The sequence below is a fragment of the Protobothrops mucrosquamatus genome, unplaced genomic scaffold (assembly GCF_001527695.2).
Source record: "Protobothrops mucrosquamatus isolate PMUCROS unplaced genomic scaffold, P.Mucros_1.0 scaffold4198, whole genome shotgun sequence".
Classification (NCBI taxonomy): Eukaryota; Metazoa; Chordata; class Lepidosauria; order Squamata; family Viperidae; genus Protobothrops; species Protobothrops mucrosquamatus.
In genome coordinates, this window is record NW_015390123.1 from 7864 (window position 1) to 20604 (window position 12741).

General features: G+C 37.5%; 1 protein-coding gene across 1 annotated transcript; it reads left to right on the forward strand.

Annotated features, from left to right (window-relative positions):
- Positions 1-275: 275 nt before the first annotated feature.
- On the forward strand, positions 276-12459 carry MATN4 (matrilin 4). The gene is made up of 7 exons (XM_015828061.1): positions 276-840; positions 3334-3456; positions 5617-5739; positions 8236-8649; positions 10330-10482; positions 10965-11069; positions 11493-12459. The coding sequence occupies exons 1-7, from the start codon at positions 354-356 to the stop codon at positions 11549-11551; spliced, it is 1464 nt and encodes a 487-aa protein (XP_015683547.1). The 5' UTR covers positions 276-353; the 3' UTR covers positions 11552-12459.
- The last annotated feature ends 282 nt before the right edge of the window (positions 12460-12741 follow it).

Consider the following 12741-nt stretch of genomic DNA (forward strand, 5'->3'; position numbering starts at 1 on the left):
AATGGAGGAATGTATTGTACTGAATGTTACTTTTCATTTAAGAGTATTTTATCTGGAGTGGCAAATCTATAATTTTATTTCAGAAGTCTTTACAATTTATGTATATATGTATGTTTATATACTTGTGCACATGTGTCTGTATGCTTGTGTCATATATCATTCATGTTCTTTAGTTGATACACTAAAAAAGCCTAAATACAGTCTTAATTAATAAAGAAGGAGTAGCTTTTTCAAGTGATTAAGCCACCTTTATCTTTTTTCCTCCTCCAGAAACTAAATGTAAAACTGGTCCATTGGATATTGTCTTTGTGATTGACAGCTCACGTAGTGTCCGGCCCTTTGAGTTTGAGACCATGCGGCGCTTCATGATTGACATCATCCATAATTTGGATGTAGGGCCTAATGCCACACGGGTTGGGGTGATTCAGTACTCCAGCCAAGTCCAGAATGTCTTTTCTCTCAAGTCCTTCTTCACCAGAGCTGAAATGGAGAAGGCTATCAATAGCATTGTCCCCTTGGCTCAAGGCACAATGACAGGCTTGGCCATCCAATATGCCATGAATGTGGCCTTTACCATACAGGACGGAGCCCGGCCACTTCATAGGAAGATTCCCCGGGTGGCTGTGATTGTAACTGATGGGCGGCCCCAGGACCGTGTGACTGAAGTGGCTGCTCAAGCACGAGCTGCTGGCATTGAGATCTATGCTGTGGGTGTTCAGCGGGCAGACATGAACTCTTTGAGGGCCATGGCATCTCCCCCACTGGAGGAACATGTCTTCTTGGTGGAGTCCTTTGATCTCATCCAACAGTTTGGCAAGCAGTTCCAGGACAAGTTATGTGGTGAGTAAAGGAATAAAGCTTGTATTGAGACTGATTTTGATCCTTCTTATTTTCCTTCTACCATGGGTGGGCAAATCTTTCTGAATGTGAAAACGTCATTAAATTTGAAATCCCAAGTATTCAACTGGTGTTTCAAGTGTGAGTCCATCTGCTTTGAGCATTTTGGAAATATTTTCAGCATTTCCCAATTGCTCCAAACAGACTCTTTACATTCAGAAGTGAAGTTTTGTAAAGGTTTTTCACTTAAAATTGTTCAAAAATAAAGCATGTCCTATGCTTCATCTAATATTTATTTATAGAAACTTTTGATTGTGATCTTCAAAGTGGGCATATGCAGTGATTAAACAGCTAAAAAACCCACTTTTTCAGCAGCCATTCTTGGTTTCACATAACGTATTCCGGAAATATATATCTAAGCAGTGTTTTTTTTGTAAAAAAAAAAAAAGTGCCGGAACTCACACGTCATACAACCCACCTTGCCTACCCTACAAGGTTCCATCCAAAAAAAGTGCCAGAGCTCCGTTCTGGGTGTTCTATGACAAAAAAAGCCCTGTATCTAAGTATCTGGGGGTGGGGAGTTATTGCCATTACTATTTTTGTGTTGTATTATTGCTTCATTTCTACTATTCTATGCTGGCTGAGGGATTCTGGGCAATTCTTAAAATTGCCAAGGTTGAGAAACACTGCTAAAGGATCTTTTCTATCCAGATTTCCAGCTAAAGAGAAAGAAAAGTTAAATAGAGCTATGTACATGCTTCCAGAAGAGTTCCACTGCTTTACAATATTACAGTTCCCAGCACATCTTTCCTTCTTAATATGCAAGCTTACTTCTTCCAGGTGTTGATATGTGCACAGAACTTGATCATGGCTGCCAGCACACTTGTGTCAGTATCCCAAGCTCCTTTTATTGCCAGTGTAAACCAGGATACAAACTTAACGCAGATGGAAAAACATGCTCAAGTAAGAGTAATAGACATTTAACGGATGTGTGAAATTTTGAAACCATGTTGTGAGCACTCACAAAACAGTTGTTTTTCTGCACTGAGGAAAAACATTTAACTATTGTTCTGCTCTTTGGTTGCCATTTTTATTTTATCATAATGGCTGTGGGACCATTTGATCATGGGGGCCAGTACTTTGCAGCATGCTAGCTCCCCTTTTGCATTTTTTTATTTTAAAAAATCTAGACCATCAAATGATTTAGTGGTAATAAAAGAATGAGATAGATGATCACTGATGCAAATGATAATCTCTTGGGGCCCCAGAAATGTACTCTCTCTCTCTCTCTCTCTCTCTCTCTCTCTCTCTCTCTCTCTCTCTCTCTCTCTCTCTCTCTCTCTCTCTCTCTCTCTCTCTCTCTCTCTCTCACACACACACACACACACACACACTTAATATTTTGATTATGTATTACTTATGGTACCCAACATAGTATTCACAGGAATCAGTGCTTATGTATGTACAATATCTTCCAGCTAATTAAACAAATTAGACCTTCTTTTTTTTTAAAAAAATATCTGTGGTTCAGAGACAGGTGTCATTGGATGAAACTGGTTTTACAAAATTGCTGAGCCATATAAGAAGAAATTAGAAGCTGTATCATGTGGAAGTTTTATCTGATGCTGCATTTCTATGAGTTGTTTGTTAATGGAAATAGCAAGGGGAAAGTCAGAAGTACTGCTTATAGACAGAAATAAATGCTTAAAGCTAATGTGGAAGTAATAAACTAGAAGATAAATCTGTATCTGAGCCATTTTTCTGCTTTTTGCAAAACTGGGATTGGGTTCTCTCTTAGCTGTCGCAGTAGAAAACAGTCCTCTCAGTTTTTCTCTGAAGTTCAAACTCTGAATTCTGTTTTACTCCTGCAGTCATTGATGCGTGTGCTAATGAGAGACATGGCTGTGAGCACCAGTGTGTTAATTCACAAGGTACCTTCATTTGCCGTTGCCCGACAGGCTACCAGCTTAATCAAGACAAGAAGACCTGTAGCAGTGAGTAAGCTCTGTGTTGCATCAGCAGCTATAAGGAGAAATAACCATTCTGTAGCTTCTGTTGAAATTTGGGTGGTGTGGGAGAGTCAATTTTCAGCAAGAAGGTGGCATAGTGAGAAAGGTCACTCCTTCCTTGCAATACTGGGATCTTTTCTGTCCTCATTAAACTATACAAAAAAAGGAGAATCTGTGGATCCTTTGATGTTGTTGAACTAGAATTCCCAGCAGCCTCAACCCTGCTGGCCAAGGAAAGGGAAGTGGTTATGATAGTTCAACAACTTTTGGGACATCTCAAGTTTTCCATGCTGTATTAAATATATTCTTCTGTATTTTATGCCAGTGCTGTTTGATGTAAAGGAAATGGAGCCATTTTATAGGAAAGAAAGGCAAATGTTTGCAGCAAATGTTGGATCTTGAGTCCTGCCATTGTGTTAAATCAACAATGCAGATTGTTTTATTGCATACGTGGCGATGTCCTCTAATGGTTTCTTTCTTCTTTCAGTGATCAATTTCTGCAATTTCAACAACCACAGTTGCCAGCATGACTGTGTTAATATAGTTAATGGATATTTTTGCCGGTGTCATGATGGCTTCACTTTGCAGGCAGATGGCAAGACGTGCCAAGGTATATTTTATATATGGCTGGTTGTGGCTTTGTATGCTTTAATCTATTACACGTAGCGCATACTTAAATGGGCCAAATGATTATATCTGTGGAATTAGACTGGCAGAGCAGTGCAAATAGGCATCCACTTGAGTTATGAATATGATTCTAAGCAGTGCTTTTTTTGTAAAAAAAAAAAAAGGTGCTGGAACTCACACATGTCATACCCTACAAGGTTCCATACAAAAAAGGTGCCGGAACTCCGTTCTGGGCATTCTATGATAAAAAAAGCCCTGATTCTAAGGCTCTAGATTAATAATCCATGACAAAAGCTGCTCTATTTGGACAATTGTGAAACATTGAGAAATGTTTCTATTCATATATTTACTATTTCATCTATATGAAATCCTTGTTAGTGATCATCTTTTGGTTTGAGGATTTGTTGTTCAGTCACTAGGTTGTGTCCAACTATTTGCAATCCCCATGATCATAACACACCATGTCCCCCTGTCCTCCACTATTTCCCATAGTTTGCTCAAGTTCATGCTCATTGTGTCAATGACACTATCTAGCTATCTCATCCTCTGCCATCCCCTTCTCCTTTTGCCTTCAATATTTCCCAGCATCAGGGTCTTTTCCAATAAGTCCTCTTTTCTCATTAGGTGGCCAAAGTATTTAAGTTTCAGCTTCACTATCTCGGTTTGAGGTGAGGTATTATCAATAGGTTGATGGTACTTAGTGGTACAGCATCACTCTATATCTAGCCAGAGATGTGGAAATCTTGAACCAATGTCTGGAGCCTCTGATGGACTGTGTGGAAAGAAATAAGCCCTAGCAAGCTAGAGATACTGTTTGTCTATAAAATTCTGGATTTTCAAGAAACCTTGGTTCCAGGATTAGCTTAGGTGAGGTCATCTGAAACTGCAGATCAATGGCTTGGATTTCTCACAGCATCTGAGAAACTATGGCTATACATTTGCCATACATTTTTAGCTGGTATGCCACTTATGTCCTACCGGATCCCAGAAGCACTGAATCATATCCTTACAACCAAATATTTGGGCTATTGCAGTGTGCTTTACTTGGTGCTATTTTTGAAGACAGTTGAGAAGCTACAACTGGTCCAGAATGGAATGACTATGTTACAGAATAACATCTGAACACCACAATAATACCTGAGCTGTGTGCCAGTAGGCTTCTGGGTGCAATTCAAAGTGCTAATAATTACCTATAAAGCTCTCTATGTTGTGGTACAGGTTTCATTAGGAACCATCTTATTCAAAATAATTCTGCCCATTCTGTGAGTTGACTTAGAGAGGGCCTGTTCCTATAAGAGATGATGGGTAGATTGGCTACAAGGCAGTCTTTTCTATGGCAGCCCAGCTTTGTGGAACACCCCAGAGGTGTGTTTCACCTTTCCTAATAAAGCCTTGCTACTTAAACATGTTTTGAGATTTAGATTGATGCATATTTAATCATTTATATTTTCAGTGTGATTTTTTGGGGTGTGGTTATGTTGGAATGATTATGTTATATCATACATACTGCCCCAAGTTGTCTGAATAGATGATATAACATTTTGTAAAATGAATAAAATATGGGAAATGCTTTTGTTCAAGTGATGAGACTTGAATGGGGTGTCTCTTACCATCCTTGTAGGAATAGGATATTTCAGCTTTACTTATAGGTAAAGTGACTACATTTTCTTGGGAAAAATAAAGGTCCAACTTGAAAAAAAGGACAAATCTGAAAGGGTTTCATAAGGAAAAGAAAAATAATTGTTTATATTTATAACTTTGCTTTACAAAGGAAAATTCAGGAGCAAAATTGGGAAAATAAGTAATTAAACAAATTTAAAGGGCAGCTTTCAGAAATAAAAGACTGTCTTTTATAATAAAGGACACATGGTCCCTATATATTTAGGTGAACCAGCCTGGGTATTTGTTAAACACTTATTCAAGTTTATATTTGAAAGATATTTCAGAAAACCAAGACTAATAACAACATCAATAACATCCATTTATTAGAGCACTGCACAAGTCACACATTTGGTCATAATGCAGTTATTTCCACTCTGACTATGGAATAAGACAATTGTAGTTTGACACATATTAAGGCTATCATGTTTGGCAAAATATATTTTCTGAATGATACATGACATGCTTCTTATTGGCATTTCAGCCAATGATCTCTGCAATATTGTAGAGCATGGATGTGAATTTAAATGTCTCAGTACCTCTGGCTCTTACCGTTGTGTCTGCCCAGAAGGTCAACAACTGCAGGCAGATAAGAAGACTTGTAACAGTGAGTATCTGGTTGATAAAAGGTTCCTCTAATGTATTGGACATTTTTCCCAGCTAAGCATCTCATGAAAGGTAGCCATAGAGATTATTTTAGAGATAGCAGACAACAAAGAGTGGTATTTTGAATAAGAGCCATCACTTTTGCTAGTGAATAATTTTACTGAACTGATCGCATAGAAGTGTTTCTGATCCTTGGAGACATTTTAGACCAGCATACGATAACATAAATGATTTATTAAGAACCTAAAGTTATCATGAGAGTTATATTACTTTCTGGAGCTTATTGGATGTCCCAGAGTGAATACCATGGCTTTGAAGAAGACAAAAATGAGTTTGATTAGAAATGCTTTTAGGATTTGTGGTGAAAGAATGAAAGGACAGAACATGCTGCTTGATTCCTCTATAATCTAGCAGAAAGCTTGAGGTACAATTTGCAAAATTTCAGTGAAGGGACGTGCAAGGATTTTGATGTATAAAGCACATTCAACATATCAAACTTGGCTAGAGTTAGAGACAGATATAATTCCCATGCAACCCCAAAGGGTTAGTAGAAAAAACAAAGCTTGATCTAATATGAGCTAGTGTCTGAAAGAAAGTCAGACAAAATTACAGTAATTTGGATGCAGAGAATCTGATTTAAGTTATGCCAATGGTGAGTCTGTGTATTTTTATTTAGCCACTTCTGTGAGTGATAGAGGAACTGGCTTGACTATTTTGGCTTCGCATGTTCTGTGTCAGACTGGCCTCAACTTGCTCCCTAAGAAAGAACGATCCTTGACTCCATAGATGTTAGAGAAAAGGTACTTTTATTACAGATGCTGAGCGCAGCATATGAGAGGCAAGCTCTGAAGAAAAATCATATATTGAAAGCAATCCCCAATGTCCAAAACCCTACCCACTAGGAGAATAGTCCAAACAGGTCCCGTTCTGATGTTTTGGGAACATGGTACCTCTGGCGCCAGAGCAAATTGCTTTCCCAGGGCCGGTGTCTTTGAAAAGGAGGAAGATGATGCAGCTTAGCACCTCTGGTTCCTGTCAGTGTGCATACTCCCCAATTTCCCACAAGATTCCTTCACACCTCTTCCAGTCTCAATTCCCCCTCACCCCTGGTTATGGCACTTGCTAGCGAGCTTCAAAGAAGACAAAGATAGGCAGCTGATATTCTGACTGGATTGTAGTATTAGTGGTCTGAATCGTATTGCATATGTGAATTTGCCTGGTTTACTGAGAAGGCGGTGCATTGTGGTAACTAACTTACTGCAAGAAAGGTGAATTTGAACCACTGCTTCCTTCCCTACTGTGGTATTCAGTGAATAGGTAAAGGAACAACCATGTCTTCTGTGACAAAGAAACACCCCAAAAGACCAGAAGCAGGTAGTCCTCAATTTAGAATCACAACTGGGATCAGAAATCTGTTGGTAAGCAAGGCAATTGTTAAGTGAGTCATGCCTGATTTTTCAACCTTTTTTGCATGGTTATTAAGCAAGTCATTACAGTTATTAAGTGGATCATATGGTCAGTAAGTGGAATCCAGGTTCCCCCATTGACTTCTTGTCAGAAGCCAACAGGAAAGGTTGCAAATTGTGATCACATGATCCCAGGACATATGCCGGTTGACAAGGTCCGAAATGTTGAACACATGACCATGGGGATGCTGTGACAGTTTTAAATGCAAAGACTGGTTGAAAGTCACTTTTTCCAGTGACATTGTAGCTTCAAACAGTTGCTAAGAGTATGGTTGTAAGTCAAGGACTACCTGTTGGTCACAATCATCCAAAAATGACAATAATTCATGTTGTGACCTCATGATGCAAATCCCACCTTTTATTGTTGTGATGGTCGATGCAAGTAAATTGCTAAAGAATTTGCATTATGACATCATGACACACCTTTCATCTTACACTTCTTTGCTGCTTCCAGGGACACCCACAAACAGAAGAAGGAATTACTTAAGGAGTGAGGCCTTCCAGTAGGGAAAGCCATTAAGGTCCACAGGCATTACATTCTTAGTTACTGTAAATGAACCAAGTTATTGCAGTTGAGTTAATATTACAGATCATTTTGGAATTTTAGAATTAGAATTAGACTCTCCCATGCTATGTAGCATATCAAGCAGCAAGGAATCTCCAGTATTTTCAGAGTACGTCAGCGTCTTCCCATGTAATGTTTAAAGTCTTTAATTATCTATGTACGTTCTTTGCCATATATTTCCAGAGTGTCCTCTGGGTCATTTGGCATCAGGGGGGAATCCCTCTCATTGTCATTTTAGGAATTCAATTATTAGATCATTTTATGTTATGTAGGTCATTTTATGAACAATAAAATTATGACCTGTACCTTATTATTCCATTGAACGCTAACTTGAGAGAAAGTCTCCAAAGCTTTTGGGGGCAAGAAATAAAAGATTGGTAGGAAATTCTCTGCTATTCTCTGCTTTCTTGAAGTCAAAATTAAAACCGCCTCATCTCATCTTTTTGCTTTTGTTCCTGGGCAACAGAGTGCAAGGCTGGGCACATTGATTTGGTGATGGTCATCGATGGCTCTAAGAGTGTCCGACCCCAGAATTTTGAGCTGGTGAAACAGTTTGTCAATCAGATAGTGGATTTCCTAGATGTGTCCCCTCAAGGCACCCATGTGGGGTTGGTCCAGTACTCTAGCCGAGTGCGCACTGAGTTCCCACTCAACAGATTCACAGCAGCAGATGATGTTAAGGAAGCTGTTCAAAGAGTGCAGTACATGGAAAAGGGCACCATGACTGGCCTGGCCCTCAAGCACATGGTGGAACACAGCTTCTCTGAGGCAGAGGGTGCCCGACCTCTTTCCCAGAACATTCCCAGGATTGGCCTGGTCTTTACTGATGGACGTTCTCAAGATGACATCTCAGAATGGGCTAGAAAAGGAAAGGAATCAGGTAAGGCTATAAATGGAAAGTGTGATGTATTTTCCTTGTTTGTTAGGTTCATAGCTTGCCTTTCCTCCAGGTAGCATACATAGTGTTCTCTAATTTTAAATTAAATTAAATTTTTAATTTTTAAATTAATCAATTAATAAAACTTTTAAAATCAAATTTATTTTTAAATTTTAAATTAATACATTAATAATTTTTAAATTTAATATAATTTTTAAATTTCCTAACATTGAGAACAATTAACCAATGGAAGAGCTTGCCTTCAGAAGTTGTAGGTGCGCCATCACTGGAGGCTTTTAAGAAGAGACTGGACAGCCACTTGTCTGGAATGGTATAGGGTCTCCTACTTGAGCAGGGAGTTGGATTAGAAGACCTCCAAGGTCCCTTCCAATTCTAATTCTAATTATGATTCTTTTGTCCAATTTTCTTCACATCAACAATCTTGCAAGAGAAGTTGAGCTGCAAAAGAGTGACTGCCCATAGTAAACTATTGAGTTTCCATGATTGATGGTGCACTTGTGCTTGGATCTGCCCTATCATAGTGCAAAACTTTAAACTCTATAACACGTCAGCTCTTTCTATGTTTACAATGTGTTTAATACATTGCAACACTATTATTCATAATTGCATAGATGTGGAGTGATATAGATAATATAATAAATGGCTCTGAACTGGCTTAATCCTTAAAAACACCTCCCAAATGGACACATTTTGCTACAACCCATGACAGAGATATACTAAATTATAGCCTTCTTTTGAACAACAGCTTGATCACTAAGCTTGTGTAAAGTGGTTTGGTTTCATGTCAGTGAGGTGCTTTGTGCCATAGAAGCAGTGCAGTTCTTAATCAAGTGATTTGCAAGTGCCTCACATGCACTTCCATTGCTCTTCCAACTATAGGAACTGTTGTATGGAACTCCTATCATCCCCAGAAGAGCTCAGAAATGATGCTTTACTGTTAGGCCTTCCAACTTAAGGCTTTGCATAGCACATTGATCACTTATCCAATGGCAGAAACAATTTATCTGCAGCTTCCAATGTCAGGACTTAATAAAACAATTAGCAAGTTACTGTTCTCACAGTGTTTCCATATGGTTTTCCAGATGTATAATTCTCAAAAAACCTACCCAGCATTCCAGCTAAAATTTATGCCTATCATATCTAGAGAACATCAAGGAGTGGAAGACTCAATTACATAAGTTTAGACAAGCCTTTTTTATTTGAAATGGAAAATAGGACGCTGCCATTATTTTAGAACATTATTTTATAATATTTGACTTGTCATCAGTATTTAAGTTCATTCTGTCAAGATCTTTATGACACAGCTAAGAATAATTATCGTATTGAAGCTCAGATTGTCCAAAATCCCATTAGATACAATTGCTTGAATCCTTCAAAGTTTTTTGAGTTTTGATTATTGGAATAGCCAGCATTTTGGAAGGAAGATGATGGTAGAGATTGTGAATTGACAGTGCAAAGGGTATAGACTTATATCACTCGTGTGTGCAAAGCTTCAGTTTTCTATTTCTTCCTCAGTGTTGTGAGAAGGAAGCTTGATTTTATTTCCTGCTTTGTTCCAGGGGTTTTAAAAATAAATTGACTGACTATAACTTGAAGCATTAGGCTGTTATTCCTTGCATAGATACCTAACTTGAAATTTACTGTATGTTGATGTGTCTGCAGGTATCATCATGTTTGCAGTTGGTGTTGGTAAAGCTGTCGAGGAAGAGCTGAGAGAAATTGCTTCTGAGCCAGTGGATCAACATTTTTCATATTCAGCAGATTTTAACACCATGACTCATATAGTTGACAATCTCAAATTCAATATCTGCCCAGGTAAGTTACTACAGCTTCAAGTATTTAGAGGACATATTCCAGTAAAACCCATGGGTAACTTGTCCATTTTGTATCTTGCCCTAACTATCATTCAGGATCCAGTTTACTTAACACTACAAAATGATGTTGGAATCTGTGATGGCAAAGAATTGTTTGTCAAATTTGCTTCACATCATAATTATATGGGCAAGTTTTATTACATATATAACTATAGATACACAAATACTCATCATTAAATATATTTCAGTGTCCTTAAATAAGTACAGCATCTTTGTGGGCTTTTAAACTATGAGCTATGATTTAATGGTTGAAGAAAACCATGGCTAAAATAAACCAAAGCTTACCATTATTTGTGAAACCTCCAAAATGGTTAGATTAGATCAATTTATATAAGATTCTCCTAGGATGCTGGGGACTCTGGGGACTGTTTATGGATAAAGGATTGGATATCTATGTGTCTAATGAATTTTGTGGTATTTCAGAGGAGGGCACAGGAACAACTGAAATCCGTAGCCCATGTGAATGTGCGGCTCTTGTACAGTTCCAGACAAACACTATTGAAATTCTACAAGATCTCACCAATAAAAATATCCTTTAAATAGTGGAACTTGCACAAAATGTGTGATTGGAGACATTGTGAAAATCTAAATTGAATAGGAGAGTTGCTTAAACCTACTCTTTTAGCAAAATTTGAAATTTTTACTTTAAATGTCTTCAAGTATTTAAAAAAATGAAGATTTAGGAAAATATTTAATAAACTATTTAATAAAAATACAAAAACTTACGCTAAACTTCTAGGAACTAATACATCAAGTAAAAAATAAAGGTTCAGTGAATAAGGGACTAAATATAGTTGAGTGCTTACAGTGACGAGTTTATACTTTGAGGAAACCTAAGGAATTAAAAAAAAAATGGATTGCCTGACCTGCAGCTGAGATATGTTCCCTGCCAATCAACATTTCAGTGTATCTTCACATTATCTCTTGTTTTGGCTTCCTTAATGCAAGCACTTGCTCAGATGACTGCCAGACTCGATCATTTGGAAAACAAAATTGCCAACAAAAAGTGATTGTCATGTAAAGATACCCTATGTTTTGGGCAAAGAAATTTCCTGTACTTCATCCTTGGCATATCAAGAGTGGTTGCAATGATTATCTACTCAGGATCTTGAGTGGAACTCTTTTTCCTCCAGATTGTCTAAATTATATAAAAAAAAACACTTTACATTTTTCCCTTTTGGTAAGTTGAATAGTTGAGACTGAACTCTAAAAAAAACTGACTGAATTTTGGTAGGTGGACATTTCAGAGAAGGAAAAGGAAGTGAAATATATAGTGTCTTCAAGAGCTGCTGGGATTATTCAGTAATTATTGATTTTTTTAAAGGAATTTGAAGCAAACCCAGAAGTCTTGATTTGCAAAATGGGAGCAGGAAGCAAGACATTCCTTCCTTGCTAAATTATATTATCAGGCTATCTATAGGAAGAAGAGACAGCATCACTGTCTAATGTCCCCCCCCCCCAAAAAAAGAAGAAGGTGTGAATGATTTTCTTACTATCTTTCATTGTGAACAATTGAAATTTCCTAATAAACAGCTTTTCCTCTACATCTGTTGATACTACAATTCCCAGAATTCCCAGCTAGCATCTTGTAAATTTTAACATATCTTGAAGTGCCCAGGGGAGGGGAATGCTTGAATAATACTTGCTTTTGAAAGAGGTTCTTTATTTAAATCAACAACTAAAATGAGTTGGTTCAAAAATTGAACAAACGAGTGATTGGGATATTTCTTCACCTCTCTAGGCCCAACTTGACTTTGACAGAATTGCTGGAGAATTTGTCATGATTTCCCTTTTTAAAAAAATCAGTGAATTCTTTTAAAAGTTCAATATGTCTGCATATATGTATGTACCTTTGTTTCTAAGAGAGGGCAGGGATAATACTTTTTCTAAATAATTGTCCTTTTATTATATGCAAATTTTATCCTGATAAATAAACTTGTTATTGATTTCTTACTTTTTTGTATCTTCTTTCCATTAGAAATATGTGAAAATAATTTGTATTTGGATAATTCTTTTCCCCTTACCTCCAATTATTTTGCATACATAAGTAATCTGAACAAAAATTTCAGGGTCAGCAAAAAAAAGAAAAGAAAATCAAATCAAATCCCTTCCTCATGAACACACAGATGCATCCATGTGGAGACAAACATGCTGTCAGTGATTGATGCTCCTCCATTCTATAGAAGAACCCCAAATATAT